The sequence below is a fragment of the Heterostelium album genome (assembly GCF_000004825.1).
Source record: "Heterostelium album PN500 unplaced genomic scaffold PPL_scaffold6, whole genome shotgun sequence".
In the NCBI taxonomy this organism is placed as follows: domain Eukaryota; phylum Evosea; class Eumycetozoa; order Acytosteliales; family Acytosteliaceae; genus Heterostelium; species Heterostelium album.
In genome coordinates, this window is record NW_008805068.1 from 1,228,185 (window position 1) to 1,254,570 (window position 26,386).

Genomic DNA, 26,386 nt, shown 5'->3' on the forward strand with positions numbered 1-26,386 from the left:
AAAATCTTCATTATAGATGTAAAATATGTATATGTAAATAAATATCATTTAAATTTAGTTATTAAAGTGTAATATTCTAATAAATTACTTTAATTCATCATCATTATTATTAATAATAACTAAATAATATTATTAAAATTGGTAGACTAGGTGGGTTAATATTAATTTATTATTATTTGATTAATTTTTAACACGAATATTCATCTTTCGTAATATCAATTACTAAGAAGATTTGGACAATAAACTTAGTCTGCTAGTTATAAATTTCATTACATTTGGTAAGTAATTAGATTCTTCTTTTAATTGTGATTTGATCAATCATTGTCATATGACCAGCTTTTTACTTTTCAAAAACATTATTATTATCATCCAATCGCAATATTAAATAACAAATATTGAAAATTTTTTTAATTTGATTGAACTTATTAATTATTAATTTGTTATATTGTTTGAGATTAATTCGAAAAAAAGGATATTTGTTTGGGTAATAGTATTATTAATATTCAGAGTAAAAAAATATATTATATGTTCTATGATTATTTTTTTATTATTTTTTTTTTATAATCAATATTAAATTTTTAACAAGAGATATAAACTTTTTGAAAGTGTAAATGATTACAATGAAAAACAAATAAGCAAGAATACTAAAAAATCATATACCTGACAAAAAAGAGTAACGTTGGCCAAATGGTAATTTTTTTCTAGTTTTTTTTTTTTTTGAGCTTTGTAATTTTTTTTTTTTTTTTTTGGTTCTGTACTTTGAGACGAATCAATTTTTCAATCATTGTTTTCACTTGTTAGAGATAATTCGATAATGTAGGTATTTTTTTTTATTTTTAAAAAGTTTATCATCAAAATAATTATTTAATATTAATTATTCTCATTTATATAAATCAATCATTAACACAGTAAAATGGAACAACAAATCCCAGTTGCTAAATACGAACTCCGTGGTGAGTTGAAAGGACACAACGGTCCAGTCACCTCAATTGCTTTGTCAGCTGACAACCCCGACATTATTTTGTCATCCTCCCGTGACAAGTCTGTCATGGTCTGGAAGCTTACTCGTGAGCAAGACACCTACGGTGTTCCATTGAGATCCCTCCGTGGTCACTCTCACTTTGTCCAAGACGTTGTCATCTCCCACGACGGTCAATTCGCTTTGTCTGGTTCATGGGATAAGACTCTCCGTCTCTGGGATATCAACTCTGGTGTCACCACCCGTCGTTTCGCCGGTCACACCAAGGACGTCCTCTCTGTTGCCTTCTCATTCGATCACCGTCAAATCATCTCTGGTTCATGTGACAAGAGCATCCGTGTCTGGAACACCATCGGTGAGTGCAAGTACGTCTTGTCTGAGGACGGTCACACTGAGTGGGTCTCATGTGTTCGTTTCTCACCAAACACTCCAACCATCGTCTCTGGTGGATGGGATAACAAGGTCAAGGTCTGGGATATCAAGACCTTCAAGTGCACCAAGACTCTCGAGGGACACACTGGTTACATCAACTCTGTCACCATCTCTCCAGACGGTTCATTGTGTGCCTCTGGTGGTAAGGACCAATCTGCCTGTCTCTGGGAACTCCAAACCGGAAAGGCCTTGTACAAGCTCGAAGCCCGTAACACCATCAACGCTTTGGCTTTCTCACCAAACAAGTATTGGTTATGTGCCGCCACTGACGACAAGATCTTGATCTGGGATCTCCTCACCAAGTCTGTCTTGTTGGAGATTGTTCTCCCACGTCCACCAGTCAACCCAGACTCAAAGAGACGTCGTGAAATTCGTTTGCCAGCATGCATTTCTTTGTGCTGGGCCCCAGACGGAACCACTTTGTACGCCGGTTACACTGACAACATCATCCGTGTCTTCTCCATCTCCTCATAAATTTGAAAAAAAACTCATTTTCACCCCCCTGTGTGAAAAAAATAAAATTTTCAAAATTATTTTTGATGAACATCAATTTTTTTATTTTCTATTTTTTAATGACTATTTTTTAATTTAAATACTTTAAACAAATATTATAAATGTAAAACGAACTTAATAAACAAATATGATTAGTTACACGATGATCACCAAAGTGATAGAGAAAAAAAAAAAAAATTAAATCCACTACTTTTCCACTTGGGAAAATAATGTATAGAGTTACTTTAGTGAATTAGTTACATGATTGTTTGTGATTTTAACAATAGTCTTTGGTGTGGGTGATGCTTTTATTACCTTTAATATCAATTTGCCAACAACTAAAATAACTATCACCAACATCATCTAACAAACAACTGACTTTGTTGGCTTTTTTTAGCTCTAAAACTTTTAAATATATGAAATTTTTTTAAATTCAACCAGTTAAGTTATATTAAATTAGTTATATTATTTGTAAAATTAGAAAATTGTATAATTTTATTTTAAGGTAAAAAAAAAATTGTTGTACAAACAAAAAATAAATAATATCCATCTTGAGTTTGACACTTGTCTAGAGCCTATTTTAAAAACCCAATTATTACTTTTTATTTTTTTAATTATCATTGATCATTGATAAATATTTTGGTTTTCAAAATCATTTCATTCTATATTAAATATTTGATCTTTTTTTTATCTGAAAAACATATAATAATATTATTATCATTTTTAAATCTTTATTATTAATTTATTTTCTTTAATCTTTTTCAATCATTATATAGTATATTAAATCTATAGTTATCATTTTATCATTTCTGAAAATGAATACTACCCTCTAACTACAAGTTCAAAGAAGCTGTTATTGAAAAGTATTTGACTGAACATTTAACTCTATCTTCCAAACTTTAGGTATATTTTTTTGTTTGATATTAAATTAATAAATGCTAAATAAATATTCAAAAAATAGATAGGTAAGAATATTGTTAAATATGTACAAAAGTAAAAGTTGAAAGAAATCAGTCTAAAGAGATTTGCGAGAAATCTATCACACCTTAATTTCATTTGTAAATGTGGTAGCACATTTTTACTTGAAAAGGATTTAATTTCAAGTAAAAATGTGCTACCACATTTGGATCCAGCCAACATATTTGCAGAGAGTAGAGTAGAGTTGTAGAATCTGGTAGATACTGATCTCATTTATTCATCATATGAACTCACTCAATCTAGATCTCCAGTAGATTTCATTTTGAAATGTGGTCACCATTTTGTTATTCAAGAAAAACTAAAGACGCTTCATCAACACTATCTAAAGCAATAAACAAATAAATATAAAGTATTTTTACTAGGTAGTTTTTATTTTATTTATTTTACTTTTTGAATTATAAAGTTTGAAAAGTTGATTTTAACTTTTATCCATATCACATATTATTCTTATATAGAATGTAATAAATAAATTTAAAAAAAGACCTAGATTATAACATATAAAGATTTTCTTTGTATTTTTATTGATGTTGATAATGTTTTTTGTTTCAATATTTTTGTTGTGTTATCATTACATTTGTTTGTTTATCTTTTGATCAACTTTGTCTTTCTTTGGTCGAACACTAGATTTTACCATGTTTGCAATAATATCAAAAACCTCGATTGCAGATCTAGCTTTGAAGGTTTTATTATTGAAACGTACACTATTGGTTTTTTGGTTGTTATCGATGTAACTATTAAAACAAATTGATGTGAAATCAGCTTTACAAAAAAGAAAATCAAAAGTAAGTAAATATTTTTTAAAAGAGTTTAATTTTATCTCAAATACAAACTATAATGAATGTGATCTCTTATCTTTTTACTATGGTTCTTGGCTAAAGGTGTATTGGTATAAACATCAATAGGTTTACCACGACGAATTTGGTCCAAAGTAAATCTGCTAACATCGAATGTTTGATACATTTCAACTCTTAATCCTTTGGTGACCATTTTGTTATGGTATATTTCATCTTTGGTCAACTTTACATTAGAAAAATAGCTTAGCAATTACTCTAATAAAATTCATTGACATATTTATATGTTTGAATATGATAAGATAAATAATTATTAAAGATGTTCAAAAGAATGATTAATGTTGATTTTTAAACGTTTAGTTTATAGTTTGATCTCCTCGTAGTATTTAGTTTTCATGATTTTAAGAATGACAAATGTTATTATTACATTTGATTTTAAGTTGAAAATAATAAAAATAATAATTAAAATAAAAGATAAGCATTGATTGACATCTATTGATTGACATCCGATTGTTTTGATCACTTCAACAAAAAAATAAAAATAAATTGTTTTTACAATTTTTTAGAATAAGAATGAATCTTGGTAGCGTAGAAACAAAATGATTACTAATAAAGTTTCAAAGATAATGATGTTATCATCAAAGTCAATATTCAAATACTAAAGACTTCATAATCAGTTACAGATATTCAAAAATATTTTTTTATAAATATTACAACCATCAGATAATCATGAATATTGTAGATTTGAATAACTATTTGCAACATTAAACGTGAATCAAGTCACTATTGTTTTCAACATCATTTAGTTTAATTATTCAGCGAACATTTAGATTAACAAGTTCGTTTTACATTTATAATATTTGTTTAAAGTATTTAAATTAAAAAATAGTCATTAAAAAATAGAAAATAAAAAAATTGATGTTCATCAAAAATAATTTTGAAAATTTTATTTTTTTCACACAGGGGGGTGAAAATGAGTTTTTTTTCAAATTTATGAGGAGATGGAGAAGACACGGATGATGTTGTCAGTGTAACCGGCGTACAAAGTGGTACGGTCGGAGCCAAGAATGAAGCTTTCTCAAATTCCTCATGAGCTGGATTCCAAATAATATCTACTAATTTTCTTTATTGTCCAATAGAAAATAAACAAGACTTATACAAGTAGATATAATAGAATGTGATATACCTTTTAAGTTATATAACTATTTTCAAAAGTTCATTAAAATAATAATTTGGATATAGTTTAAATATAATTTATAAAAATATGAAAATTTAATATACTAGTTAGGTATTACTTATTTAATATTTCTTTATTTTAAACAAAAATTTATTACATTGTATGATTTGTTTTTGAGAAGCTTCTTCATAGGAGATTTACTTTGCTTTGATAAAGTTTGATACACTATCAAAATCTTTAAGAGTAGATTTTTTCCAAAAGAATTTAATATCACCTTGAGCATTCATTACAAATAAACGATTTGATTCTCCATTCTTATCTTTATAGATTCCATAAGCACATATGTCAAAATTGTCCTCTTAAAAAATATATAGTTAGAAAATTTCTAAATGGGAAATAAATTTAATAATACAAACCAATCATAATGTTCTTTTTTATAGTGGTGAATTGGAGGGATTTCATGTTTAACTCTTTACTGATATAAACATCAGTACGAAAACCTTGACCAATCTGATCAAAGATAAAACTACTAACATCGAATGGTCGATATATTTCAGCTCTAAATCCTTTGGTAACCATTTTATTATGATATCTTTCAAATCTTGCCGCCTTAAAGGAAATTGCTCTAACATGTTTAATAGATACTCGAATGAAATTTGACATATTTATTTGTTTGAATATGATAAGATATATAATTATTAAAGATGTTCAAAAGAATGATTAATGTTGATTTATAGATCTCCTCGTAGTATTTAGTTTTCATGATTTTAAGAATGACAAATGTTAATTATTACTTTTGATTTTAAGTTGAAAATAATAAAATAATAATTAAAATAAATGATAAGCATTGATTGACACCTCAAAAAATAAAAATAAATTAAAATATTGTTTTGAGCAACAATTTTTTGGGATTAAGAAAAATGAGACTGATTCTACCGATTAGGTATGGTATATTGTGTTTGTTTTGCTAATCATCACCGAATAACATCTTTAATTCTTCAATTCTTATCTGTTTCTTCATTTGCAAAGTATCTTGTGCGAGATTCTTCTTATTCTGTTGAAGTTTCAAAATCCTTTCTTCGATTGAATCCTGGATGGAAGTAAAAAACAAATGTATATCAAATATTAGTATGATGATGTAATGATTTCGTTACTATTCAATGTAATTTACCTTTATAACAAATCTCGTAACAAAAACATTCTTGTTTTGACCTATACGATAGACTCTGTCGATGGCTTGCTCCTCAGTGGCTGGATTCCACCATGGATCTAGAAGGAAGACGTGAGAGGCAACCACTAAGTTTAGACCAAGTCCACCGGCCTTCATTGATATCAAGAACACCTTGATGTTTGGTTCCTCTTTGAATCTACGGATCGATATCTCACGTTGTTTCTGAGGAACTTTTCCATCGAGTCGCACAAACGCAATGCCTTTCTTCTGCAGCGGAATCTCAATGAGATCGAGCATCGATGTCCACTGTGAGAATATAAGTGATTTCGAATCGGGTTCATTTTCCATGACCTTATCCAACTCTTGCATCAACGCATCTATCTTTGTACTACTCTTCCAGTTGTCGACTGTCAGTTTACTATTCTGTTGTTGAGATGCTTGTGTTGTTGCTGTTGTTGAAGTAATGGTTGGTGATTTACTGAAACATACTGATTTCAATTGTGATTTAAGTAATTCTGATTTACATGTTGGACATTTGAATATTATCTCATTTGGTGAGTTGGGGTTGGAAGTGATCGAACATGAAGGAATTGGGACACTGTTGCTTGATGTTGAAATGGGTGATGCAATATAGGGTGACGATGGAAGTTGTGGTGAATTGACTGGACTGATTGCAACACAGTTGGACGATACATTCAATGGGTTCTGTTGTCTTGGTGAGGTATAAGTTGGAACACCATTCAACGATAGATTCAATCCAAAGTTGGGTGAGGTCGGTGTAAGTTGTTTGTTGGTGGCCAAAGGTAGTTGGAATGAAGGTGATAATTTAGATTGTTGTGACCCATCTATATCATCAACATTATTTTTACTATCATTTCCATTATTACTAATACCATTTGCAATAACATTAATATTATTACTATTGTTATTATTATTATTATTATTATCATCTTGTGAAATATATTTCATGATACAATCTTTACAGAATAAATGACCACAGGTTGTAAGATATGGATTATCTAATGTCTCCATACATAGGATACACTCTTGATCTTCTATCTCTTTGCCAAGAATCTTCTTTAATCGTTGGCCAAGTACGTTTGGAGTGATCTGAGGATCGTTGGACTTGATGGATTCTAGTAGTTTGTTGAGTTCTTCAGATACATCTTGTTCTTCGAATGAAAAAAGTTTGTCCTTGAGGATATTTCTTACGAGATAGGGATGGTCGCATATCTGTCTAAGTCTTAGAAGCAACTCCAAGATGTGTGCATAGTTTTTCAACAGAGTACCACTCTGAAAAAAGTTGATAAACTTTTTCTTGGAAGCATTCCACAACTCTTGGTAAATTTCCAATTCATCCTCATTGAAAGGATCACGTCTAATTACAATGGACTTGTCTGGTAAATCTAAAATCGGGGTATTATTCATCTTTTGATCTTTAACTCTTCTCAATAATATCTTTGATAATAATATCTAAAGAAATATTTAAAAGTTAGTTTACTGTCTTTTACAAAAATGTTACGTAATCTAAACTATTACTACTTACTCTTAATCTTGAAAAACCTTTCTCATCTCTATTCTTACTTGGTTTGATAATGTATTGATTCCACCAGTAAAAGTTAGAGTATGGTTCAACACGAAGGAAGTGGAGCAGTGAGAACAGATCGTCCAGTTTATTTTGTATGGGTGTACCAGTGACACACCAACGGATTTGAGAGTCGAGTGCACAAGCAGCCTTGGTCGTACGTGTAAGTCTCTCTTTGATGGTGTGTGCCTCGTCTAGTACCACTCTAAACCAATGAACTGCCAAAAGTCCACCGTTGCTATCGTTCTTCTTGGATCCACGCTTACGCTTCTTGGCCAACACTGAATTGGATGAGAGCGATGAGGTGGAGCTAGACAGTGATTGTGTCGAAGGTGAAACCAACGGTTGGAATGAGCTATTTACAAATAGATTACTGCTCTTACTGAGTGAATCGCCACTGTGCTGATCGGAATCCGCACCGTTTCCACCGTCTTTCTCATCGGGATACTCGGCAGACAATGTTGTATAGGTAGAGAGAACCACATCGAAAGAAGACAGGAAGTTGATATCACGATTTCTACCTGGTCCATGATAGATATATACATTCAAACTTGGCTCTGTGTGATTCACCAATTCATTATACCATTGTTGTAATACTGAAACAGGACATATAATTAATGTTGTCTTTGATTGTTGAGATGAATTATTATTGTTACCATTGTTGTTGTTGTTATCATTCATTAAAAGTGGTGGACTACTATTATTACTATTACTATTATTATTATTATTATTATCATTGTTGTCATTGTTATATTTGTTGGCCAATATAATTGATAGAATTTCAATGGTTTTACCCATTCCCATGTCATCACAGAGCAGTCCACCCTTGATGAATTCGAGTTGTTCACTGCTGAGACCGGTCGCATCCAGTTCGTTCAGTGAGAGGTGCTCGTTTGGACTGGAGTGTTCACGCTGATACATCCAGTGTAATGCTTGTCGTTGGTAGTTTCTCAGTGACAGTTTCAATCCTTTGGGCGAATCCATCTCGTCGACACAGGTGTTGGTGTAGAAATCCTCAATCTTTTGTTTGAAAATCGACTCCATCGACTTGCCGAGAACATCGGAGCTGCTTGATCGCAGTGAATTTGGATTGAGATTACGAGAACTCGACAGAAAATCAAGACTGATATTGAGTGACGACGATGAGTTGTTGAGATAGTTGGGGAGGTCACCCGTACTACTGGAAAAGTTGGTGGCACCAGCGGTGTGAACAGGAATCGACGAGAATGAATTGCCCGGTGAGTACAGCGAGAGTGGTGTGATGATAGAGGAGAATGAATTGCTTGGTGAAAAATTAAAGGTTGAAATCGAACCGAAACTGTTGCCCAGTGATGTGGAAGTGGTCGGTGCCGCCAAAAAAATGCTTGAGAATGAATTGTTCAAACTTGGTGAAGTGGTAATCGATGGTTGACAAACTGTGAGAGTCGGTGGCGATGATGTTGACATCAAGTTTGGCGCTTGGTCAATGCTGGTGAGGTGTAGTTCCAGACCCATTTGTAGCCATGCCTTTGCCAAGATGTGATCTCGATTGACAGATTCCTTTTTGATGCCATCGTAGAACTTGACCTCCAGTTCCACCTTTAGTGTTTTAATATTGATGAGAACGATCGATGATTCCATCTGTATGTATTTGTTCTCCATGAGAATCGACATCCACCATGCCATTGACTGAGGAATGACGCCTAGACAAACCTCATCAACACTTCCATTTAAAACAGTGAATACTCTCACTGATGTGATGTTGTTGTTGTTGTTGCCACTACTCTCAATGTTATTGTTACTACTACTATTGTTATTGTTGTTTAGGTACTTTGAATGACAATGGTTATTCTTTACAATTCTAACGGTTGTAAAACATCCAATGAATAGTTTCGAGAGGACTGTAAGATCACTACAAACTATATCGATATTAAAAAGACCCAAGTAATTATCTTTGCTTGTGGCTGGTAGTAAGATTGGTGATGATGGTGATGATGATGTTAGATGTTGTTGATGATAATGATTGATTAATTGTTTATATTGTGATAACCAGAGATGTGAACAATGTCCACTTTCTCGTGTGATATGTTGATTAAAAGCGTTTAACAATGGTGAAATACTTGGAGGAGGAGGTGGTGGTAAAGAAGGTTGTTGTGGTGGTGTAGTGGATGTAGGTGTCAAAATATTGGGTGTAGAACCATTATTGATAATAGTTGGTGGTGTAATTATTAAATTTGGATTTGCAATGATTTTCCTTGATTCTCCAGGTGCTAATGTTGATGAAATATTACTATTATTTGATATACTAACTAATTCATTATATATACTATGTAAACTATTTTGGTTATTATTACTATTTTTGTTGTTAATATTACTATTATTATTATTACTATTGTTACTATTATTATTATTGTTATTTTCATAAGGAGTAAAAGAATTTATACATGGTGATGAAATAGGTGATGATGGAATATTGTCATTAATAAATAAACTGGATGATGTGTGAATTGTGGTTGGTGTCGCTGGTGGTGACATTGAAGAAATCAATGGTGAAGTATGAATCGATTTAGAAATATTATTGCTATTGTTATTGTTGTTGTTATTAAATAAATAATTGGATTGATTATTATTATTGTTGTTGTTGTTGTTTGTATTGATAGTTGGTGTGATTGTTGTTGTTGTAGAGGTTGTTGTTGGTGTCGTATTTGATACAGTGGTTGATTGTGAGTCGAATAAAAATGATGATGATGCCAATAAACTGCTATTGTTGTTGCTCGACGCTCCAACATTTCTCGATGATTTACTATAGAGTCCTGTCTTTACTGATTTTTTGGCTCGCTTTAGATTTTGATCGTTCTGATTATTGTTGCCAAACAACGATGAAGAGTGTGACGATGACGAAGCAAATGAGTTTGCATTGATCAATAATGCAGGTACTGTAAACTCTGCATGATTATTAATGTTACTACTACTGCTACTACTACTATTACTTAAATTATTATAGTATTGTGGTATATGTTGTTGCTGTTGGATTGATGAAAGTGTTTGTGCTTGTGATTGGAAATAATTCATATTTAAATGATTATTATTATTGTTGTTATTGTTTAAATTATTAATATTTAATTGATCTCCTGATCCACTGTTGAATATTGAATTACTGTTGTTAAAAGATGGTACTATATAAGAAGGTTGTTGAGTTTGTTGTTGTAGTAGTTGTTGTTGTTGTTGTTGTTGTTGCTGTTGCTGTTGCTGTTGCTGTTGCTGTTGCTGTTGCTGTTGTTGTTGTTGTTGTTGTTGTCCCTGTATCTGGGAGAGTTGTGAAGTTAGCTGTGATGCCAACTGGCTGAAATTGGAATTCATTCTATTGAGAGTTGGTCAGACAGAACATAAAGGGAGTTGGTGTTCAACAAAAAAAAAAAAACAAGGATCTATCTACTCTCAGCCTTAAAAAAACAACTGACAAACAACTTATATAAATATAAATTTATATAAACCTAATTAATCGATTTGAAAAGAATATTAGTATGGTTTGATTCAAATTCAAATTTAAATTTAAATTGAAAATTAGTGCTTTGTTGTTTATTTGTTTGACTGGACTGACTGGATCATTCATTCACAATCAATTAATTGATATTTGATTTGATTTGATTGATTATTATTATAATATAAAATTAAAAGAGTAAAGGTGTTGGAGTGAAAAGAATAATTTTCAGAGTAAACATAGTTGGGGGATTGTTACTTTAGAAATTATAATTGTAAATAAAAGTGTCAAAGAGGTAAAATAAGTGTTACATGCTAAAGAGAGAGAGTAGGGGGTAGGGGTTGGTATAAAACATCAGGGTCATGTCTGTGGGTAAGCCATATGTATCAGATTACTGATGAGTAATTACTTTTGTGGTAGTGGTGTGTTGGTTATTGTTTTGGTTGTTATTGATATTATATCAATATCATTATATTGATATGAGTGGTAGTTGTTGTTGTTGTTAATTTGGTAGTGTGTGTATGTGTTTGATATGATTAAAATTTCAAAATCAATTAAAAATGAGATATAAAAACTAATCCAATCACACTAATAACTTTTTTAAATGTATGATCTTTATAATTGAAATATTAACTGCTGAAATATAATGTAATGATGATGTTCAAATTATTCAATCTAAATGCTTTGTTGATTTAATTTCTTACAATTTTGATAAATGAAATATTAACTACTGACTACTTATTCTAAATATTAATTTCGCATATTTCTACTATTGTTAATTATGAATGAATATATTTAGATTTATTTTAAATGAAAAATAATTTGGTGCTTTTTTTTTTAATTTTAATTTGATCGTGGTTGTTTTGTTTTTTTTTTTTTTTTTTTTTTTTAATTTTCAAACATTTTTTTTTGATGGTTTGGATTGAAATCAAGAGGTTTTTAATCGCGATTAAAAAATCAACGATGATGTCTTACAATTTTTGGTACACATAAAACAAAAATAACTTTTTTTACAAACAAAAAAAGGTGGTGACAACCTTGTCAGGCAAACAATGAAGTTGTTGCGCAGGTCTTCAAAAAAAAAAAAAAAAATATGTTGACAATGAATGAAAAATACTTACTTTGTTATTTTTTACAATACAATAAATTTTTAACACTAAACGAAGTTAGTATTTATTTATTTAATTTTTATTTTTATTTTATTTTTATTTTTTAGAATCTAAAAAAGAAAAAAAAGGTCTCAAACAAACCTTCTCATTAGAAAATAAAATAAATAAATAAATAAAATAAAATAAATCCAATATGAAGAATCGTCATGTCAGATGTCAAAAAAAAAAAGCAAATCTTTGAATCTTGGATTGATTTTCGATAAATACCAACATTATCCAAACTTAATTTTAAGTGCAAAGTGGAAATTAGGTGAGAAGGGGGGGAAATACAGAGAGCAATCAAATAAATTGCAAAAAACAATCTTGGTCATTCGCTGAATTTATTTGTAGTAAAAAATTTTTGCAAACATTTCGTTGAATTGTATTATAATTAAATAAAAAAAAATTGGTAATTTTTTCACTACAAATAAAATTAGATCAGGTTGTTTTTACCCAGTTCTCTAAAATAACAGAATAACAAAAACAAAAACAAAAAAAATAGAAATTTTAAATAAAAATGATATTATTTTTCCAAATGTTTAATAAATAATACAAAAGATATTATTATTATTGATTTGAAAACGAAAATTTATTAACTTGAGTTGCTTGTTCAATAAAAAATTTTAAAAGATAAAATGATTTTTTAGTTTTTTCAATAAATTGATTAGTTGAAAAATCAAAGTTGAACTAATTCTTAAGTAGAAAGAAAATCTATGAATATAAATACAATACCATTCAACTAAAAGTTTTATCTTCAAAATTGTTGTTTTTTTTGTTGTTCTTCTTTGAAATCTCCCTTGTACGTAATGCAAAGAAAAGGCTCTTAAATCGGTGGACTATTTATTGGGAATTGCTTAATTTAAAATTGTATAAAGAAATTTCAAGTTTATCGAAATTTAAAACAATTGTTGTTTTGAGTACAGACATTATTAAATTAAGTATCAATTACCAATCTCTTAACCTGGTATACATTACTTAAGAATATTGTGACAATTGAAAAGATTGATTATAAAATCAATTAAATTAAAAGTCAGGAAAAGTTGCCTATTGTTATTGGTTCTCAATAGATTCTAACTACACACGCACACACATTAAATTGTTTCGACAGTTAGGTTAGGTTGTAGAATAAAGATAGGTGTGTTTAGAAAGACTTGATTTTCATTTCTTTTTTGTCAACAAAATGCATTGTAAAGATTGATAATGGTAGTGTAGGTATGTAGAGAGTATATGCTTTAAAGTAGAAGAATCTCATGCTTGCCCAATGAACCAAAGGTGATCTTATTGGTGATGATGATGGGGTACAGGGAATACCACATTGAAATTAATATTTGATTAGCAGATATATTTATAGATATATTAATAGGATGTGTATGTGATTTTAAAAACAGTGGTAGTGAGTTAATGCTATGTTATTGTGTGATTTGATTATGTGTTTGTGTGTGTTTTTGTGTTTGTGTGTGGGTGTGGGTGTTAGTGATTTAGTGAGTGATGTGTTTGTTTGATTAGAGAGAATTTGAGTGTGGAATAAGTATGTGTTTGTGTGTGTTTTGTTTATGTTTATGTTTATTAATATGATTAATATTATATCAATGTATTATATTATAAAAAAATAAAATAAATAAATAACATTAAAAAAAAAACAATAATGTTTAAAAATATATTTCTTTCAATTTTTTTCCTCTTATTTTAAATAAAATAGAAATTGTAATAATTAATAATAAGAATTTTATTTTATATATTTATTGTTATATATCTGTTGTTGTATCTGTAAGTCAATAAAAGCAAATTCAATCCACTAGGTTGCCTAATCAAATAAACAAAATATTGTTACCACAATTGTTTGACTTCCCTTTATCAACAATCAAAACAGTTTAGCACAATAATAAAACAAAATCAACTTAATTTTGGGAATATTATTTTTATGATAATTACAATTTTGTATTATTATATTTTTATTTCTTTAAATGTATTTTAGAACAAACTTTCTATAGATCTAATATTATTTTATGATTTGGATATCTATAATAGATCGATTATTTTTTAATTAAATAAAATTTAATAAATTAAAAAAAAAAAAAAGAAACTTCAAATAACTTTAAATTTATCATCGGTGAAAAATAGGTGTTTTGGAAATTGAACAATTCAAATAAAATTTGAGGCTATTTATTTAAAAAAAGTAAATCAAAATCAAGTTAGTCAATCATAACCCTCTATCGCTCAGTCGAATCATAGTCAAAACAAAAAAAAAAAAAAAAAAAAAACTTAAAAAATAATCAATTAATCAAATTTGATTAATTTCATCCGCATTTTCATATTAATCCTCGTATTTGCCCAACCATTAATCAATCCAATCAACTAATCACTTAATTAATGCACTATCAATTAGTTAAAAGTAATTAATATCTTTCTTTCTTCCATTCTTAACTCTTCAATATAAATAGATAGACAAATAAAACATATCTATATTTCAATTTAGTTATAATTAGTTAATTGTGAAATATAGAGAGTGTGAATATTGAAAGATATTGACAACACAGAAGAGAGAGAAAAAGTTAAAAAAAAGCAAAGATGAGTTGGACAGCTTTAAAACTTTCGAAACTACCAGATGTTTCACTGCCACTCTACGGCCATTCTGCAACGATCTCTGGTGAGCGTGATATAGTGATATTCGGTGGATACGATATTATAAATGATCGTATTACAAACAACTCTTATTTATTAAATACAACAAGTATGTTACTTTCAGATGAACATTTGTAAAACAATCACTTTTCGCTTACACCACACCTTTCCAATAACAAAAAAAAAAAAAAAAAAAAAAAACAATATTTATAAACTATATTAGATCAATCGAATGGTTTGGTAAAATTACAGACAAGTGGAACGACACCTCCACCTCTATGTGGACACACAGCAACACAGGTTGGCAGAAAGATGTTTGTATTCGGTGGACAGACTGCCAGCTTGTCGATGACACTCTCTGGCGAACCAACGACTTCGCCACCACTGATGTCCATCTCGAACGACATGTATCAATTCAATACTGTTAGCTATAGCTGGTCGAAACCAAAGGTGACCGGTGATGTTCCGCCACTCGGTCGCTACGGCCACTCTACCGTTCTTCTCAATGATAACTATCTCTTTGTTTTCGGTGGGCAACACAAGTCAAAGCCACTCAACGACTACTATTTTTTTCATACAGAGAGAAATCAATGGACTAGACTAGATAGTGAACAACCACTACATGATTATCAACAACAACACCAGTTACAACAACAACAACAACAATTACAACAACAACAACAAGTATCAAGTTCACCTTCTTCTCCAGTCAACCAAACACTTCTCACCACAAATAGTAATCTAAGTTTTTCATCACCAACTTTCTACTCACCGGTTGTATCTTCACGTAGTCGTTCTTCTACAATATCACATTCATCTCCACGTGGAAATAACAATAGTAATAATAATAGTAATAATAGTAATGGTAATATGATTCTGTCCAATGACGATAGTGTTTTGAGTAGTAATATTTTGAGAGGTGCGATACAGATACCGAGCAGTCCTTCACCGCTGTCGAAATCCAGTCAGTTCACAGTGTCAACGTTTTCAAATCAGACATCTCCTCCGATACCATCGACTGGTCACAGCTCGAGTGGCATCCTGCCATTCTCTGTGATTACACCGGGTGCAAACAGAGGTGTTCCACCATCACCACGTTACTACCACACCTGTAATGTAGTTGGTTCTAGAATATTTATATTTGGTGGATACGATGGCACTCATCTCTACAACGATCTACACATTTTCAACATCGACGGCATGGAGTGGACTCAACCCGAGACACAGGGTGACGCGCCAACCCCGCGTTGCGGACACACCGCTACAGTGATTGGATCGCGTATTTTTGTATACGGTGGAAGTCTGAGCGGTGTCAATCACCCGATTACAGGCAATCACGATATCGACCTCTACGTATTGGATACAGAGTCACTCACCTGGACATTGATAAAAACAACTTCCGGACAGTCGCCGTCTCCGCGCTACGGTCATGTTTGTATTTCGATTTCGTCGCGACTCATGATACTCGGTGGCGCGGAAGCCAAACGTGAGAGTGGAGTGAAGCTGCCGAGTAATCCATTCAACACCTATCACGTCCTGGAGACACTACGACTCGATTTGAAAGCATCGAAATTCCGACATCACGTATCGACACTCCATTCGCCACCCCGAAGACTGGACGCATCGTTCGAAGACAGAATGCTAATGAAAGATGGTGCATCCGATATGGAAGGAGCAACAAGAACACGTAGACATTCCAGTTATAAACCACCACTCTCCTCATCACTAAGTACATTATCATCACCACCCTGTTTAACAACAACCATTGTCTACAACAACAGTGAATCACCAAACTATAACAACAACAATAACAATAATAGTAACAACAATTTAAATGGAATATTAAAGAATCATATTCAACAACAACAACAAAATATACAGAATCATAGACAACAACAACTTCAACAATTTCAACAGCAGCTACAGCAGCAGCAGCAACAACAGCATTATCAACAATCTTCAAGTCCATATGAAAATGAAGGTATATTGAGAGTTGGTGAAACTTGTAATTCTTCGAGGTGTGCTCTCAACCATAGTATATTGAGAGATCTGTACTTTGAAATGAAACAGAAGTATCAAGAGGAATATGAAAAGCGTGTAAAACTGGAAAGAGAGTTGGAGCAGCTGCAGAATGCCAATCGATTACCGAATGGTGGAAGCAATGCAGGTAGTTTCAAACACAGCAACAGCAGTAACAGTATATATCGTCCTACTCTCGATGGTTTCGAAGACTTGGCAAGAGAACTCTCTCGATACGAAAAGAGATTGAAATGGGAGGAACTAGTCAAGATTGAATCTAAAAATCAACTCTACCAACTTCGTAGTAAATTCGAAACACTCTCCAATATTGTTGGTTATGAACATAATTTAGTATCAGCTGATACAAATAGTGATACAAGGTATATATTATTATTAGTTAGTTAACTATTTATTTGAAACAAAAAGCAAAAACAATAACTAATTAATCTATCTATCTATCTATCTATTTTAAAAAAAGTGAATTAAGTGATTTTAGAAAAGGATTAAGTAGTTCAGAACTTGATGTTGATGATTATTCGATAGATACTGACAATTCGTCAGTAACAAAGAGAACACCATCCGGTGTTACACCTGTACATCAACGATCGTCGTCCACTCCACTGCCTGTCGTTAGTAAGAAGAAGGAGAAGGAAAGAGAAAAGGAAAGAGAAAAGGAAAGAGAACGTGAAGCTAGAGAGAATAGTATTACCAATAGCAATAGTGGAAGTACAAAGGATCTAAAGAGTCACAGTGGAATTCTAAAGCTGCTGACAAAAGCAGGTACAAAGAAGAGCAGTCGTACCTCGGGTCAATTCGAAAAGATCGTCGATGATGAACTCACACCAGTGCCAAGTGATCTATTAACATCACTTCGATCACCAAGAAAGAATAGTTGTGAAGACATCTTGGAAGAGAATGGTATATACGATGGTTCATCATCTACACACAGCAATCATCTAGATGATTTAGATTCAATCGATGAAAAGAAATCTAAAAAGAAAATAGGTAAATTTAAGAGTATATTAGGTAAAGATAAAGATAAAGAGAAGGAGAAAGAGAAAGAAAAGGAGAAGGAGAAGGAAAAGGAAAAGAAAAGGAAAAAGAGAAAGAAAAAGAGAAGGAAAAGAGAAGGAGAAAGAAAAGGAAAAAGAAAAAGAAAAAGATAAAAAAGAATAAATCATCAAGTAAAATGAGTAAATTATTTGGAAAGAGTAAAGATACACCACCATTTAGAAGAGATGTATTTGAGAAGGTTATAAATCATTTAGAAGCTAATGGTAAATCATCATACTTTATAATTTTAGCATAGTTCGATCGAATAATATATTAATATTATTTTTAACTTTAACAAATAGCATTGAACACAGAAAATATATTTAGAATTTCAGGAAATATGGATACAGTTAGACAAATCGTTAAATCATTCTCACACGACCCAAATTTGAATTTCGAAATACACAATGTCTCGAATGCTCTTAAACACTATCTAAGATCATTGGATCCACCATTGATACATTACGAATTCTTTTTACCAATGTTGGATGCATGGAGTATGTAATAATAATAATTTAATAATAATCGATAGTATTAACTCATTATTTATATTATTATAGAAAATGAAGATGCAGATACAATTAGAAATATATGTTGGAAGATACCAAGTGATAATAGAATTGTGTTGACCAAGTTGGTCGATTTACTCGTAAAGATATCGGAGAACTACGCGGTCAATAGAATGGATCCAAAGAATTTAAGTATTGTGTTTGGTCCGACCATTCTCAAGCCAAGACAACCAACACTTGATCGTATGGCACTGATGACAGAGACTCAAGTCCTATGCGGAATCATGCAGACATTCATAGAGGACTTTGACTTTATCTTTGCTGAGATTCCAAGTGGTCCTGCCAAGTCTTTTACAAGCTCTCGAAGTGACGCCGAGAATGATAGCGTCAACAACCTTAGCAATCTAATACCACCACTGGAAGAGGAAAGAAGTAACCAAACAACACCATACACTTCAACACCATCGAATCAATCACAATCAACCTCACCCATTCTAACTCCACAACAAACTCCACCCGGTTAAAATTAACCTACAAATTAATAACTAATATATAAAAAAAAAAAAAGAACAAACAAACAAACAAACAAAAGACAAACATTTAAATAATTAATAACATATATTATAATAATACAATTTGCTAAAATTTAAAATAAACAATATGTATATAGAATGAATAGATTTAATATATAAATCTATAAATGAACTGATTTAAGTTGTTATCATTATTATTATTATTATTTATTTTTATTTATTTATTTATTAAAGTTTAGTTTACAAGTTATGATGATTGTCTTGTGATAATATCGATTTCACTAATTAAAATTGCATCTAATTGTTCGATGTGTTCTTCTAGTTCTTTACAGATATCGATATTTTCACAGGTTTCATAAATTATTTTAGCATCTTCAATTAGATCGATATTATTGTCATGAGTGTATATCAATGTCTTTTTAGCTTTGGCAATCTTATCATCATCAATATGTACTGTTGGTTTATCTCGTTTGAATGAATACTTTGTAATTCTTTGAATTATACTTGATATCTATTATAATAGATTAATCATTAATAAAACAATGATTAGTAAAAAAGTTATATATATTAATATTTAAATATTTGTTATTACTTACATCAGAAATCTTTTTAGATAATTTAATTAAATAGATTCCTTCTTCTGTTGTTTTAATATTTTCTACAATGGTTTTAAGTTTGGTAAAGTTACTGTTGATATTCATAAAGTGAATCTGCATATCTATTGGCTTTAATATGTCACCATCGTCTCTAGTCAGTAGTATACTCTTTTTCTTCTTATCCATAGGTGAGGAGAATCGCGGAGGTGTTATAACTGTAGCTGTATCTTGATCCAATTCATTCAATAATGTAGTTGATGGACTAAAAACTGTTGGTGTATTACTACTTTCATTGTTGTTTTGTTGATGATCTGGTGGTGTTTGTACATTGTTATTATTGTTGTTTGTTGTTGCTGTTAATGCTGTTGGGATGGTTGGTGATGATACAGGTATTGCATGTGGTGTTGAATCGGTTGCAACTTCTTGTTGGAGATTGGGTGTTGATGTCGATGTCGGTGTAGTGGAGACGGATGTCAATGTCGGTGACATGTTGGCAGTCGATGACTTTAGTGGTGTGGCGGGCAGTGGCTTTGAGACGGCCGACTCTGTCTGTGCTCTTATTCTACTGGCAGAGAGATCTTGATTCGATTGCGATGGGAATATATATTGGTGATTCTCCACCAACAAGATAAACAATGAATTGAACTCTGCAAAGGTCTCTGGCTTTTGAATATCCTCTGCCTTTAGATTGGGAATCGATTCCATTAGATTCGGTGCAATCACCACTGCCAAATTATTCAAATCCATCTTTGTCACATCCTTGTGATGCTTTATAGTATTACACAATGCAAAAACATTCTTCAATACAATTTGATTTGCAACTGGCAGCGATGAAATCAATCTTTTCAACTCTGTAATATGTGTATTCTGTGGTTGACCTTTAGGAAACAATAAGAGTAAAGAAAGAAAGTAGAAAAGAAAAAACAAAACATTAATATTTCCAAACAAACAACAATCTAAAAACATAACTATTTGATCAACAACTTACTTGATAATGATAGATATTTCTGATAATTTGAATAATAAATTAAAGGTTCTGGTAATGATCTGAAAAATGATTTGAGAACTGAAGAAACTACATGTGTATCGAGGATAGTGTGGAGATCCAACGGCTGGTTGGTTTCAATCTTTTGTTGGAGTGCTTCGATTGCCGATTTTCCTGCGCTAATTCTAAAGATACCTTCGACGGAAGGCGCGTTCTTCTCGAGGTACTTGAAGATCTCCTCGAGGAACATCGGAATGGAACGGTGTGCCTCACGTGCAAACACCTCCTCCAACTTGATTCCAAATGTTTTTCTCGGTATATAGTTTCTGAGTTTGGCGGCGACCTTGTTTGTTTCCAATATGATCTTTCGGTAGTTGTCGATATCCACTTTGATACGGGCCATCTGGAATGCACCCTTTTGGAAAAAGTCATAGTATGCCTCGTACGCAGAGAGTATGGTTTGTACGGCCGAGTTCTCCAGTGCCAGTTCCGAGTCGTTGTAGAGCTGTACGGTTTCTTTGGCGGCGCGCTCATAGGCTTCGGTCTCCTTGCGGAAATCGATCTTTGACGACGACGACTGGTTCTCGGGAGCCATCTTTTTCAAGCGCTTTTTGGCCTCTTTGACCATCTCCAATTGAATACGAATGGTTTCTTTCAGTGGCTGAGTGGTTCTATCGTAGAGCACATTTCCCAAATGATTGAAACAGTCACTCATTGTGTTCTGCCATTCTGTGGCACGTTGCATACAATCACTCAATGGAATTCTACTGTTGAATCCCGACGATGTCTCTGAATACTTTCTGAGTGATTCTGAAATTGTCTTTGAATGTTGTGATGTTGCTAAAATAGATAATAGAATTCAACATTAATTAATTAATATTTCCACAAGTGTTATGCTAAACAATGTTGTTTCATCATACCAAAGAAATGTTGTTGTTGTTTTTCCAAATTCTTTTGTAATTCATCCATCAATGAAGTATGATCTGTAATTCTCTATAAAATTGGATTTGAATTAGTCACCTCTATTAATAAATACATTCATTCCACCAAAAATTTTAAACATTTTATTACATTATAGATTTCATCTGTTTCAGGTGAATTTAATTTTTTTCTTCCAAGTGATTTTATATTATTCATTTTTCTTTCTATCTGTCTGATTAATCTTATTTAGTTTTCTAAAATTAATGTTTATTTTTATTTTTATTTTGATTGATTTGGCTTTGATTTTGTTTTCTATTAATACATGTATAGTGTTGAAGTTAGAAATAATAGTAATAATAAGAATAATTAAAATATGAATTTATTGATAAAAAAATACAATGTAACGAATAAAATGGGTGTATATGTTGGTTAAATTTTGATCCAATTAAATTGCCAAAAACCATTTTTAATATTTTTATTTTTTGCAAAATTTTTATAATAATTAAAAACTATTTTAAGCATTCATTGACCTCAATGAAATTATCGATCTTGCATACAAAAAATTTAGTCAATCTATCTTATTTATTCGGTTTTGTTAAACAGCAGGAGTAATTATAAACAAATTTAAAACCTTGAAAACCAAAAACATTTTATTTTTTTTTCAAAAGAGATATTTAATGTCAAGTTAATTAAATATCTTCATCTTGATCTATATATGTCTTGGCTCCACTAGAAGGGGTGGGACCTGGGGTCGGATCATTAAATATTATTAATATAAAGATATCTTTTTCTTTTGGAGTTACAAGGTTTCCCTCTTTTAACTTTTTTCCTAAAATTATATTAGTTAAATTATTAATATGAATAACAATTATTTTCTTAATACTTACCTAAACTTTTATTATATTCTCTCATTATCCTTAAATATCTTTCATGGGGACTTTCTATGGAATATCCCATTCGAATACCAATTTTGGGGATATACTTTGGATGGACCTTAGATAATAAATTATTATGATTACGAGAGTTAGACATATTTGATTGATGAATTATTGAATGGATGCTTGACCTTTTTATAGAGTTTTGTTTGCATCAAAAATAAAAACTAATAAAAATAAAAACTCAATTCTCAAGTGTTGAGTTTGTTAATCATAAAACTATAAATTATTTTAATCAAAGACCGAATAAATGTAAAAAATAATATCTATTTGTCAATCAACATTTTCTTTGTTGATAATACTTTTTTTTCTCAAATAAAAACTCATGAGCTGGTGATTGACAATTTATTTTTTGGTCATTTGAAGAATCGAAAACTAAATTTCAACAGGCGATGAAAACTATAAAATCATGAATAATTAACTAATTTTTTTATTAAATTTATAACAAAAGCAACAATTATTATCACCGTAAAGTCTTTACTACAAATTCACAAATGTCGAAAATATTCATAATTGGCAAAACATTGTCTAAGTTCAACATGACCGACTTTGAACTACATGTTATAAAAACTATACACGGTAATGTTAAAGTTTATCTACCAAAAGACGGCAGTATTAACATGGATCAGATTGGAAGCATGATTTATATCAATAAAGAGTCTGGAAAGATTGAGAAAGGTTCGTATATTAAAATAAATGTATATTGACAATAAATATTTCTAACTTTTATTGTATGATTTGTAGTTCAAAACAATAATTTCCATGGGCTTCTTGATTTTAAGAATGATCAGCCAAAAAAGGATCTTTTGAAAACAGTTCCTGAATTGTTTCTTTTTAAAGAAAAATAATTGAAAGATGAAAAATATTCAAATTCTGGCAAAAATCTCAATTAAAAATAATTTTTTTTTTTAAAATTTTCACCCCAAAACAAGTGCACATTTCGTTTTTTATTTTGATATTCTTACTATTACATACCAACTCATAACAATAGGATGAGTGATACTGATACTACACAACAACCACCAGAGGAGTTCAAAGATCTCTCACATACTTCTTCAGTCGAAGAGATCGAGAGTCTCTGTATGAACTGTCACTACGAACAAGGTATCACCAAGATTCTACTCACCAAAATTCCATTCTTCCGAGAGATCATCTTGTTGGCATTCGAATGCCCAGAGTGTGGTTTTAAATCCTCAGAGGTACGTAATCATTAATATTACTACTATAATCAAAGATCTTGTTGTTCACATTTATTTGTTTGTATTTCAATATTTTAGGTACAAAGTGGAGGTGCAATCGCTGATAAAGGTGTTCATATAGAATTGAACTTACAATCTCGTCAAGTATATTTATTAACATACAAATTAGAAAACAATACAAAACGGTCATCTAACTAATATCAATACAATATGTATCATAATAATCATTATCAGGATATGAATAGACAAATCGTAAAGATGGACTCTGCAACTATTTCAATACCTATTTTAGATTTTGAAATCCCACCATCAACTCAAAGAGGTTGTTTAAATACTATTGAAGGATTCATTCAACAATCGATTGAAGGTTTGAACCAAGCTGCTCGTCTAAAGAGAGTATGTCAAATACATAGGTAGTTTATAGTTTGATAATAATAATAATAATATTTATATTAAAAAAAAATAGGAAGACGGAGATATCGAATCAGCAACAAAGATTGTGGAATTTGTTACTAAACTTGTAGATTTGATGAATGTAGAGAAACCATTTACCATTGTCATTGATGATCCATCGGGTAACTCTTATGTGGAGAACCCAATGGCACCAAAAGCCGATCCAAATCTAACAATTACCAAGTTTGCTAGAACTGCAGAACAAAACGCAATGTTGGGACTTCAAGAGCAAGTCGTTGCCGAACCACAGTTGACAAACCAACCGTTGGAAGACCGTGAAGTTTTACACCTTCCCAACTCATGTACTTTCTGCGGGCACATGGGTGTTATCAACATGGTAATGACTGACATTCCCTACTTTAAGAATGTCGTACTCATGGCTTTCAACTGCGAAGAATGTGGATACAAGACAAATGAAATCAAGCCGGGTGGTGCTATCGAGCCGACTGGAAGGATATTGACGTTGCGTGTTGAAACAGCAGAGGATCTCTCGAGAGACGTACTCAAGTCAGAGACTGCTAATGCCATCCTCAAGGAGTTGGATATTGAGATCACCCATGGATCGCTCGGTGGTAGATTCACAACGATCGAAGGTCTTCTCAGTACGATTCGTGAGGAACTCGAGAAGAATCCTTTCTTCCGTGGTGACAGTGCAGACGTCACAACTCGTACACGTTACAACGAAATCATGGGTACTCTCGATGCATACATTAACGGTGAGAAGAAATTCACTTTGATCATCGACGACCCAGTATCCAACAGTTACATTCAAAGTTTATATGCACCAGATCCTGATCCCAACTTGGATTCCGAGGATTACGAGCGTACTTTCGATCAAAACGAAGAGTTGGGTCTTAACGATATCAACACTGAAAACTATAGAAATATTGATAAAAACGAAGAGGAACAAGAACAAGAAGGAAAAGAAGAGAAACAAGAGGAAAACAAAGAATTAAAAGAGTCAAAGGTCGTTGATTGATTATAAAAGATTAAAAATAAAATTTATTTATAACCAATGATATTTATATTTTTTTTTGTTATTACTAATTATTAAAGAAACAATCGATCGATTAATTATGAATTGTTCGTAATAAATATAATATGTTATGATGTTTGATTGAAAATAATAATTATGATGATTATTATTATTATTATTAATTTTTCTTTTTATCTTTGATATAACTTGAGTAGTTAGCTTTGAACCATTCTTTGGTTCTTTCTAGACCTTCTTTGTAGGTTACTATTGGCTTGTAGTTCAAGTCACGCTTTGCCTTTGAGATGTTAAAGTAACGGGTAGAGTTAGAGTAGACGATACGGAACAGTGTAATGGTCGGGTGTAATGTGACACCAAACAGCTTGGCAAGTGCAACTACAAGATCGATCATCCATGCAATCACATAGATAACACCGAATGGTACCTTGTACTTGGGTCTTTCATAACCGAACGCTTCGTAGGCATAGATTGGCATGTCCCAGAAGATGACAGGGTCGTCGTTGGTGATAAAGTATGCTTGACCTGGGATGTCAGAGTGCACTGTCATCTTGTCGGCGGCAAGCAGGTGAGCGTGAACGACATTGTCAATGTAGGTCCAATCGCAAAGGTTCTTTCCGTCGCCAAACATAAACTTGTTCTTTCCTTCTTTGGCTGCCTTGAGGTATTGTGGCCAACCCTGTACATCACGAGGTCCAAAGATACCGGCTGGTCTGATAGCACAGGTCAGCAAGAGTGTGGAGTTGGCAGCGAGTACCGCTCTCTCACCTAGCTCCTTGGTCTTGTTGTAGGGGTCGAGATGCTTGTCTACATAGGGTAGTGTTTCATCTCCGTTGACGATATCGCTACCGTTGAAGACCACCGATGATGAACTGGTGTAGATCAACTGTTTAACTTGTGTACGTTTGCAGGCTTCGATCAGGTTCTCCGTGCCGGTGACGTTCACCTTATAGTAGATGTCGTATCCCATACCGTGTGTTGGTGATGCTGTGTGGAATACTGTATCGACACCTCTACATGCTTCGACTAGATCATCGATATTGCAGATGTCTCCAATGTGAAATGTAACTCTTTCGTCTTCAAAAGATTTTCTTATATCAAAAACATGAACATCTCTTTCTGAGCGTGCTAAAAGTGCCTCAACAATATATCTACCAAGGAATCCACTTCCTCCTACTACTAAATATTTCTAAATATTTCAAATTAGAAGATTGATCTTGCAATCATAGCAGAATAATTATTGTTTACCTTCATTTTATGATGTTGATAAAAAGAAAAAGTTTTTTGTTTTTTTTTTGTTTGGAGAGTTTTACTGAAAAAAAATCTATTCTCATCAAAAAAATAAGTATTTCAAAAA

At 31.7% G+C, this 26,386-nt stretch overlaps 9 protein-coding genes across 9 annotated transcripts; 3 read left to right on the forward strand and 6 right to left on the reverse strand.

Annotated features, from left to right (window-relative positions):
- Positions 1-913: 913 nt before the first annotated feature.
- gpbB (WD40 repeat domain-containing protein) lies at positions 914-1,885 on the forward strand (the record flags this gene model as incomplete). Its single annotated transcript, XM_020577900.1, has 1 exon — positions 914-1,885. The coding sequence occupies one exon, from the start codon at positions 914-916 to the stop codon at positions 1,883-1,885; it is 972 nt and encodes a 323-aa protein (XP_020432348.1).
- Positions 1,886-2,180: 295 nt separating this feature from the next.
- PPL_07054 (uncharacterized protein) lies at positions 2,181-3,094 on the reverse strand (the record flags this gene model as incomplete). Its single annotated transcript, XM_020577901.1, has 2 exons — positions 2,181-2,308; positions 2,986-3,094. The coding sequence occupies 2 exons, from the start codon at positions 3,092-3,094 to the stop codon at positions 2,181-2,183; spliced, it is 237 nt and encodes a 78-aa protein (XP_020432349.1).
- A 205-nt stretch (positions 3,095-3,299) lies between these two features.
- PPL_07055 (uncharacterized protein) lies at positions 3,300-3,950 on the reverse strand (the record flags this gene model as incomplete). Its single annotated transcript, XM_020577902.1, has 4 exons — positions 3,300-3,327; positions 3,454-3,640; positions 3,712-3,898; positions 3,930-3,950. The coding sequence occupies 4 exons, from the start codon at positions 3,948-3,950 to the stop codon at positions 3,300-3,302; spliced, it is 423 nt and encodes a 140-aa protein (XP_020432350.1).
- Positions 3,951-4,663: 713 nt separating this feature from the next.
- Positions 4,664-5,512, reverse strand: PPL_07056 (uncharacterized protein; the record flags this gene model as incomplete). The annotated part of the gene is made up of 3 exons (XM_020577903.1): positions 4,664-4,745; positions 5,051-5,207; positions 5,266-5,512. 3 exons carry the CDS (start codon positions 5,510-5,512, stop codon positions 4,664-4,666), a joined length of 486 nt encoding a protein of 161 aa, XP_020432351.1.
- A 304-nt stretch (positions 5,513-5,816) lies between these two features.
- On the reverse strand, positions 5,817-10,944 carry helE (DEAD-box RNA helicase; the record flags this gene model as incomplete). Its single annotated transcript, XM_020577904.1, has 3 exons — positions 5,817-5,939; positions 6,021-7,493; positions 7,567-10,944. 3 exons carry the CDS (start codon positions 10,942-10,944, stop codon positions 5,817-5,819), a joined length of 4,974 nt encoding a protein of 1,657 aa, XP_020432352.1.
- Positions 10,945-12,158: 1,214 nt separating this feature from the next.
- PPL_07058 (WW domain-containing protein) lies at positions 12,159-18,940 on the forward strand (the record flags this gene model as incomplete). Its single annotated transcript, XM_020577905.1, has 9 exons — positions 12,159-12,234; positions 13,550-13,581; positions 13,720-13,741; positions 14,777-14,944; positions 15,416-17,234; positions 17,333-17,859; positions 17,904-18,131; positions 18,210-18,404; positions 18,468-18,940. The coding sequence occupies 9 exons, from the start codon at positions 12,159-12,161 to the stop codon at positions 18,938-18,940; spliced, it is 3,540 nt and encodes a 1,179-aa protein (XP_020432353.1).
- Positions 18,941-19,196: 256 nt separating this feature from the next.
- Positions 19,197-21,593, reverse strand: gacI (RhoGAP domain-containing protein; the record flags this gene model as incomplete). Its single annotated transcript, XM_020577906.1, has 5 exons — positions 19,197-19,460; positions 19,546-20,423; positions 20,534-21,370; positions 21,451-21,523; positions 21,567-21,593. 5 exons carry the CDS (start codon positions 21,591-21,593, stop codon positions 19,197-19,199), a joined length of 2,079 nt encoding a protein of 692 aa, XP_020432354.1.
- Positions 21,594-22,925: 1,332 nt separating this feature from the next.
- zpr1 (ZPR1-type zinc finger protein) lies at positions 22,926-25,017 on the forward strand (the record flags this gene model as incomplete). The annotated part of the gene is made up of 6 exons (XM_020577907.1): positions 22,926-22,998; positions 23,044-23,068; positions 23,378-23,585; positions 23,664-23,729; positions 23,820-23,981; positions 24,052-25,017. 6 exons carry the CDS (start codon positions 22,926-22,928, stop codon positions 25,015-25,017), a joined length of 1,500 nt encoding a protein of 499 aa, XP_020432355.1.
- Positions 25,018-25,192: 175 nt separating this feature from the next.
- Positions 25,193-26,283, reverse strand: PPL_07061 (3beta-hydroxysteroid dehydrogenase; the record flags this gene model as incomplete). Its single annotated transcript, XM_020577908.1, has 2 exons — positions 25,193-26,218; positions 26,278-26,283. The coding sequence occupies 2 exons, from the start codon at positions 26,281-26,283 to the stop codon at positions 25,193-25,195; spliced, it is 1,032 nt and encodes a 343-aa protein (XP_020432356.1).
- Between the last annotated feature and the right edge of the window lie 103 nt (positions 26,284-26,386).